This window comes from Plasmodium gonderi (genome assembly GCF_002157705.1).
Source record: "Plasmodium gonderi DNA, contig: Pgo-contig_19, whole genome shotgun sequence".
NCBI classification, from domain to species: domain Eukaryota; phylum Apicomplexa; class Aconoidasida; order Haemosporida; family Plasmodiidae; genus Plasmodium; species Plasmodium gonderi.
This window is the reverse complement of record NW_021628957.1, coordinates 1-10,073: the sequence shown is the minus strand read 5'-3', so window position 1 is coordinate 10,073 and position 10,073 is coordinate 1. Positions and strand designations below refer to the sequence as shown.

The 10,073-nt window shown below is 18.8% G+C and overlaps 1 protein-coding gene across 1 annotated transcript; it reads left to right on the top strand.

Moving 5' to 3' along the window:
• Positions 1-7,042: 7,042 nt before the first annotated feature.
• PGO_000225 (variable surface protein) lies at positions 7,043-7,831 on the top strand (the record flags this gene model as incomplete). The annotated part of the gene is made up of 2 exons (XM_028690731.1): positions 7,043-7,057; positions 7,220-7,831. The coding sequence occupies 2 exons, from the start codon at positions 7,043-7,045 to the stop codon at positions 7,829-7,831; spliced, it is 627 nt and encodes a 208-aa protein (XP_028546532.1).
• Between the last annotated feature and the right edge of the window lie 2,242 nt (positions 7,832-10,073).

The window sequence follows — 10,073 nt, the reverse complement described above, 5'->3', positions numbered from 1 at the left end:
TTACTAATAAGAATAATAATGACGTATAATTTAAGTAGTAGTTGATTATAGAAAATAAGAAAAACTTTTTTATTTAATAGTAATTGAAAATAAATATATTATATCCTAATTATATTTATACATTAAACACAACTATATATATATTCTATTGAGTATGTTCTATTATTATTTCATAGAAAATTAAATACTAATTATATAATCACAGGAAATATATATAAAATATATGTAAATTATCCATCTGGTATGATATATAATATATAATTAGTTTTATACATATATAACAATAATTCTAGAATAATCCGACTTATATTTATGAAGAAATAACAATTATTTAATTATAAATTTATTATTATAATATATAGATTTTATATATATGTATAATATATTCTATTTGATTTATTTACAAAATGTGTTATTTTAGTTACGCGACACATTACAGAAATTTATGCTGCAATACATATATAAATCACGTAAATATAAATATTATTTAAATAGAAATGGAAATATTATGCCTATGCTTCGAAACATATCATAATTTATTTTTTCTTTACGTAGAAAAATATTCTAAAATTATCACATAAAGGATAAAAAATATATAAGTATAATATTTTATATCTTTTTGTTTAATTAAATATGTATAGTAATATTATAAAAGAATCCTATAAATGAATTTTTGTTCATAATTTTTATTTGCATGTAACTTATTGTCAATATTTGACCTAATATATATTAATTATAGATGTTATGAAGTACAACTATATATTATATACACAAAAGAATAAATATTTTATGATATCTATTAGAATATTCCTTTCATATAAAATGTTCATGATGTTGTATTTAATAATTTTTATTGAATTTAAACACATAAATATATATTGAAAATATGGTTTAAAAAAAATATATACACTAAAAAGCGCATTTGAGAAAATTGTATAATTCACATAAGCATAATATTAAGAATAAAACTTTTTACATAATATTTTTGTTTCATCTATCATTAAAAATAATAATATAATAATTTTACAATTTTTCCGCAAAATTATAAAAAAAAAATGTTATATTATTTTGAATAAAAATGCTTTAATGTATAAATAAGGGCATGTATATATACAGAAGTATTCACATATTCATAATTAAAATAATAATTATTAATGACGAAAAATTATATAATTAACAATATATTATTATTTATTATATACATTTTGAATATTTTTTTTTTGTGAAATATATCATGTAGTATTCTGAAAAATTCATATTTTTTTTCATGTTAAATGTAGTCATATTATTAATAATATTAAGAAATATCAAACAGTTACACGTATACAAAATTTCGTATAAAATAATATATGAAAAAATGCGCATATAAATATAGATCTCATCATATAAATTACAACATGTGCTGTTTGGGCATTTTTGCTTATTAATTTATTTAATACCTTCATAAATATTCATTTCAGTGCGTTTACACCATTTTTCTATGCATGTTTTATAGGTTTAGGTTTCAGGTTTTAGGGTTTATGGTTCAGGCTACGGGATATAGGTTTCAGGTTCAGAGTTTAGTGTCAAAGATTTCGTGTTCAGTGTTCATATAAAGTTATTATAACATAATTGTAATTTTTTATTTAAATATAATAGATGTATATATCATATACGATTTTTTTTACTATATATAATATAAGATTGCAATATTTTTGTTTCATGAATAAATAAAGAAATTATAATTTTTCCTATGAATAATATTCTGACATATGTATAATATAAATATGATAACATACATATATTTATATGAAAGTATTAATGATACAACAAAAAATATGAATATATGCATATGAACAGTCAGATTTTGTATATTAAATGGGTAAAAATAATTTTCTTTTTAGTTTATCAGTTTTAAAAAAATCTTTATATAATGTTATTGGTGGGTATATATAAATCTTTTTTCATATAATATTATATTATATATTTTATTATTAAGCATATTATTGTTATGTTAACAATATATTCATACTATTCTTTTTCATTTTGAGCTATATCGTGTGCAGTACTATTCACATTTCAATAAAATTCTAAAGAAATTATACATTTTTTTATCTTCTCTTTCTTTTCCGCTCAAGGTATAATGGAATAGACAAAAGAATAAAAATAATTATCCATATTTTCTTATACTGCTTTGTAGTATATATGCTCCATGTAAAATTAAGTAAGATGAAAATTGAAAATTATATATTTTATTTAATAATATATATATAACATAAGTTTTGTTCGATGATTTTTAAAAAGACATTTCATATAAAAAAATAATTGAAAACTCTAATATCTCTGAAATGAATATATGTAAAACCTTTTGTCTACAGCATCACTTATTTTGTTTTAATGCTTATCACGAATATGCTTGTAATATTTTTGAGAAAAATGATAATTATATTCTTTTTTCTCGTGTTCCGATTCTATTCTATTATTAAATATATTATGACAAATTTTACTTATACATATAAAATACTAATATATTGATTTTTTTGCACTTTTTGGTATGAGATATATAAGATATATTTAAAACAAATGCACCTTTACTTATTATTTATAAAAGGGTGTGATGTTAATTAAACTGTAATATGTATTCTAATTGACTCTATATTTATTGAACGAATTTTAATTAAAGTTGTTTACGTTATTTTGAAAACATATATAGATATTATAAGTTATACTTTAGTATATAGTGTGTTACGACATTATGAGCGTAAATATATAGATTACATTTTCTTTTCTATCCAAAAAATTAGGTAAAATACATTTTGTGTATTGTATATTGAAATGCATTTTTGTATATTATATGTTTGGTTAATATGTTTTATTAGTATGAATTATCTAATCATGGTATGTACATATATTTATTCAGTGTTTTTATATTATACAATATATATCAATGCATTATTAAATGAATGTGTCTAATGTCTGTATGTCTATATTCTATCATAATTAATGATCCATTTACTATGGTAATATTAAATTGTACTTGTTTAAAACCACAAAAACAAAAATCAGTAATGTCCTAAAATTTATTAAGTAATCCTCATTTATATTAAACTTCTTCATGTTGTGGTCATTTATTTTTTTTATATAATTGTGTATGTGACTTTTTTCTGAATTTTATCATCCGTATATAAGCAAACCTATGTAAATGACTACTATGAAATATTAATTGTTTTATTTTCATAAATGTATAAATTATAAGGTTCCATATGAAATATCAGCTTACGAACGTATATAATGTAGAAAAAAACGTATTTTAGTCAATTTACATGTTATTGTATACTCTATTTTTAAAAAAATACCAAAAATATGAAAACAAAAAGCAAGAAATATTAATAATTATAATAAAACATATATAACTATTAATTATTTTTCTACATTTTAATCATATATATTGTATAGGTCTTATACACAATCTATATATTAATGGAATATATATATATTTCTAACTTATTAATGTTCCTTATTATTAAGTGTAATATGTAGTTTATTCTTCTTAATATATACTATGTACTTCATAATACAATTGACAGCGTTTTATGTAAATTCTTGTAAATTTTATATTCATGTATATTTAAATAATATTAATAGTTTTCTGAAAAATATGATAAATGTAAAAGTATACAAAATTCACTTGTTCACAATGTTAAATACATTATATATATAAAAAGAGATAAGTTAAAATTTGGTCACACACGTAAATGAAAAAGAATAAAACAGGAAGAATATATAGGTATACTACATTGTAGCAGTAATTCTATATCTAAATAAAAAAATTTATTATTCATTAATATTACGATGTTGCAATCAAAAATAATAAAAGCATTAATATATGAGTTTAAGAAACAATTTATTACAGAATTAATCATGCAAATTATAAAGAATAAGCTAATTAAATTAGAACAAAAATAAATTAATGAATTAATTCTATATTGAAAAGGAATTATATTATATAATACATATATATATTATATCATAAAAAAGCAAGAAAATTTTGTTATATATATTAAAATGGTAATGTAAGAAATAAGCGTCAATAAATATATGACACTACTTATTAAAAAATTTATGTGGAATACAACATATACCAATACAGAAATCTATTAGTATTAATGATTGTATTATATTATAAAAATATTTTAATTAAAGTGTTTTATTAGAAATGTAAGACATTTCATAATTATGTGCTTTATCATTATCACATAAAAATAAAAAAAAAGTATAAGGAATATAAATGAATATTGTAAAACATGATATATTCCATTTAAATATGGAATTATAAGAATATTATATAGGAAAATTTTAGAAAATGTTGTTTAAAATTGAGGGCTTTTATGCGTATGTATTCTAAATATTATTATTAATTTAAGAAAAATTAGCTACTCTTACCATATATATTTTAAGAAAATTTCTTGTTATTTAATTTCTTATGTATCATATTTTTTATATTTTTATGTTCTTTTTAATATATTTTTTTGATACATTTTTTACTTTAAAATAAGGGCATAACTTTTTAACTATCGTAATATTAATTTACGGAAAAATGTTTACTCAGCAAAATTGATATCTAGAATTTGTAATATTCATCCGAATAATAATTACTTTTATAGATCTAAGTATGAGGTTTCTATATAGACATTATTCACTTATATAATGTTGAATATTCGAATAAATTTAGAGGAAAATATATTGATGATAAATAATTTTTAAAAATTACACAATTTACTTTTAGAAAATATTAGAACTATTCTCATTATATGTTACATATTTTTCACCCACGAATGTTTCTCATAAATTTATTACGCAATTATATATTAAACAATTTTTCCATGTGCACATTCTTTATAAATTCGGTTAGAATCTACATAAGTGTTAAATATGTATTTCATATTTTTTTTCATTCATCAATTTCTATTAGTTTAGAATTTTATGTAATTTTTTATTAAATTAAGTGATGAATTTTTTCATTTTATTATATGTATTTAGACAATTTTTTTCTTTTTTTTATTTATAATTTTATGAAAATCTCATATACTCCCTATATAAGAAGCTTATCTTTTTAGAACAATTTAATGAACTCATTTGTATGTTATACGAGGAAAGCTATATACATGGATCCATATTTTTTTTAAAAAACATATGTTGTTCTCTTACAGTGTCATATGTATGTAGAAGATTATCTTTGTGTATAGAGTTCATTTATAATATTTTTTATAATGAAGTGTTTGCAGAATTAATTTTAGATATATAATATTACGTTTCACAATATATGAGAAAATTAATTATTTTGTTCAAAAAATTTATAATTAATGAAATTTTAATTTATATATATATTTCTCTGTTATACAAAATTCAATTTATATCATTAAAAATTAATTTTTAACCCTATCTTGAGCTCTATTTCTATAGATTAATAATCGTAATACTATTTATTTTAAAGCAAAAGTATCAATTAATATTATATATATGTGTCAATATAAAAGATGAATATATAGTAAATGATTTTATAATAAAATACGTGAATTTTTCTGTATAAATCATATAACCCTATTTCTTCTAATTTCATTGTTTTATTAAAATTTTTTTATTTTTAATTAATACAATGCATAAAATTGCAAAGAAAATCCAGTATGATATAAATTAGTAATTATTATTAATATTTTTTGTCTAATTGTGAATATATAGTTCTATAAAAATATACGATTTTTAAAATTTTTAACTATTAAACTAAATAATTATGAGTTAACATGTTATATACTTATTATATAAAACTGTTGTTTACATCATTAAATTTTTATTGAAAAATGAGAACAATGAAAAATAAATTATATAAAAAAACATTATTTTATACATTACATATTCAAATAGAAGCAGCAATTATGTGTTCATGCCCATTTTTATTCACATAATGAAATATACATTACATGTATTATTATATTATACACTCAAAATGTTTTATATAACGTAATTAGGATGGATGATTTAGATTAATATAATTTTATAAATGAAATATTATTAAAATAATATTGGAAGTAATTAATTCTTGAAAAATTCCCTTTTAAAATATTATATATACTCATTATATAATAAAACTAATGTTTTCATTTATAAATTGCTTATATTTCTATAAAATGTGATAATATTTAACAGATCAATGTACAAAATAATTTAAAACATAGTATATAAATACGAATTGCTTAAGGAACTGATAATTCTTATTTATATATTACCTTAATATACGTTTGGTCTGATAGTATCTAAATTTTTAAGAAATAGGTATATGTAGCTTAATAAGATTATAATTAACGAATACGAGCAAAATAATAACTATAAATACGTATTTATAATAGTAAATAATTTTATCATTTAAACGTATTCTAAATCCTACATACTATTATATCTTTTATTATAGATAACGAATAGTAATTATATCTATTTTTAGTAATTGGTTATAATACATTTTAGTGAACTGGTATCAATTATTACATAGGAAAAACAAATTAACTACAACATTATCCTCAATAATTATATATTCCTATATTATATATACTTTTCATTAAATTATACATATTACTATGAACAATACAATTGAGGAATAATGAAATGAATTAAGTATATATGAATATCATAAAATAATATTATATTATTTACTCTAGTGTATGTATTTAGCAAAATTATATGATTTTTATATTTTAGACAAATGTCATAAACAATCAAACTATTTTTTATTTTTCTATTTATCCTAAATCTAACAAATAATATTTACATTTTTTTCTTAAAATAATTAAAAAATGTAATATGTTTATAATGATTACTATTTTTTTTTTATGCGTAAAATTTAATAAACTAAGGATTCGTTCAATATTTATATTATTCCTATAATTTAATAACTGTAAAAAATTGTTTTACTACATTATATGTCTTTTACTTTTTAAATACACTACATATATGTCCATAAATTAATTTGTTATATCGAGGCACTCTGTAAATATATATAAACATATAAGAAATGACTAAAGATATTGTACATCATAATTATTAAAGTATAAAATAATACATTAAAACATTTTTATATATTATTTTTCAATAAATTAGCAAAAAAAAAATTTAGTAAATTATTAATTTTGTCATGAAATAATTTTTTATTTATTTCTAGTATAAATTTGTGGACGAATTTCCAAATTAGGAAAGTATTATGGATATAGAAAAAAGTACAGCAAAATCGAATATAATTCCTGAATGTAATGAGATAGTAAATGAAATACATGAAACTTTTCGTTCGGACATTAACTACATATGCAAAAAAGTGGATTCTTATACTCGACATATAAGTCAACATCATCCGAATCCCTCTTGGACTTCCAAATCATGTTGCATATATTTGCATTATTGGCTATATATTCATTATAATTCAGATGATTATATTGATGATGTTAAACAGCTTTATAATAAATTGATAAATGTATTTTATAATACAAACAATCTGGGATGTAAGAATCATGAGAACATTAAAATTACAAATGAAGAAATGCTAAACCTGAAGTATGTATATGACATGCACGTTAAACTTAATAAAATAAGTAAGGAACCTGAAGTATCTGGTAATAAATGTGAATGTGCCAAGGAGTGTGCTGAAATATATATGAAACAAAAATATAAATGTATGTACAACAGATTTCTCTATTTCTGTAATGCATTAGAAGAATTTAGAAAAAAGTATTATGATAAAATATCTTCTCATAGTTGTGATACTGATACCCCCAAACATTGCCTTCCTAACGAAAAATTAATATTATAATTATCATATTAATTCCAATCGTTGTAACATTAGCAATATCTTCTTTTTTAGTTATCTTGTATAAGGTTAATAATAATGTTATATGTATATGCTTATACAGCAATAGTATAAATTTAAGTAATTTAAAATGAACAAATTTTTAGAAAAGAATTACACATTTTAGATAATAATTCTTCTTATTATGATATAGTTCATTCCATATAGTTGATCTATCAAAGATGAATTTATGAAGAAAAAAAAAAAATATAATAATATAGATAATGAGGGGAGTGTATTCGAACAATATGAAATATCCGTTTTTAATTTAAGAAATAACGGCTAACTTATATTATATAATATTCACTAATTTCACCATTAAAAATATAATAAGAAGATAATATAATATTATATATATATAAAAAGTGATGTAGTATATATTTATAATAATGCTTTTTCTAAAATATATATAACAAAAGTAATTATTATTAAAGAGAAAAGCAAAAATAAATATAATTTTTTTATAATTATGAGATTAGGAATCAAATAAAACATTACCTAGTTTTTAAGGTCTTATTCATTATTCATATAAATATAGAGTAAAATATACTAAAAACATGTTTCTTGTTATTTTTAGCTATAGTATATTTTTATTTTGGTGAACATAATTTTCTATATTATTAAATGCATAACATTTATAAAATAATAATATAGAATTTTAGCTAATATATTTATACATGTCGAAATTAAAACTTGTAATTTCATTGATACATTATAGTGGATTTATTTTGCTTAGTTTTTTTTTGTGTCAAGTTATATATTACCTTATTTTAAATAATAATTAAATACAAATGTTTTTATATTTTATATAATATGTCGGAAAATACGTTTCTTCACAAGACTAATTATAAAAAGTTATCCTCAAATATATATATCCTAATATGAAGAATTTATGAAATGTTAAACTCTTATATTACTTATGTCATATATTCTAACACATAAGACATGTATGAAAATATGATTATTTTATATTAGAAGAATATAATATTACTGTCTATATAATCATAATATTTATAAAACAAATATATATTATTATATGTTTTGTATAATAATCACAGCTCTAAATTTTGTATGATTGAATAAAATCTTACATATGTATGTATACTCAATTTAAATACAGAATATTTAGATAATATTTTCAATTTTAATTATACAAAAAATAATATGCAAGAATTGAAAAATATGTATAAATTCATATTATATAAGAAATATAAATTAAAAGAAAAAGAAATCCCTCAAATTAAGCACTTGACTATAATTCTTATTTTATGAAAAATTTGTACACGAATTAAAATGATATGTCTATTATATTGAAAAAATTGACACAGGTAAAATATATGACAAAAGATGATTATAACATATAAAAATATATATATTAATTAAATCAAAATAAAATAAATATAAATTTTTTTTTATCTTAATATACATGAGGATTTAGAGTTTTGGTTTAATGTTTTAGCAGTATTAGATTTTTGTCATGAATATTTATATATTTATAAAAATATAATTATGCCAATGAATTTACTGCCCATTTGAAAAGTTATAAATTTTAGTTTTCCAATGTATTCGACATTATTATATAACTATGGAGATGTAATGTGTGATAATTGAAAGAACAGTGCAATTTGTACATTCTATCGCACTGTAAGAGAAACTTTGCAATGTGTTTAGAAAAAACATAAATCATATATGAATGTCTATATGCAATTTTGTGCATGTTATATTTTTTCAGTAAATATAATGAATAGAATGAATAAATAGAAATATTTTTAGGATAAAATATATAATTGTTGGAATATATTGTCCCTATTTGTTATTTCATTTTTTTTATAATGTAATCTCTGAATACTTATGAATTTATATCGAATGAACATATTTTAGGTGTCAGTATGGATTATATTTAATAATTATACAATAAAGTTATATTTTCTTAAAAAGCAATTTATTTTTATTCTGTTATTTTTTTTATTTCAAAATAATGTTGGATAGATTTAAAGATATATACACTTATATATATTATATATAGAATTAAAGCGCTTTTCTAATAAAATAACATTAGAAAGAAAACATGCGATATAAACCTATTTATATATTGTTATTATAAAGATGTGAGGAATATGATAGTTCTGTGTTGCCGTTGCTATTTTACAGGAATTAAATCATCATGATTTTAACTATTATATATATTTTTAATGAATATTATAAT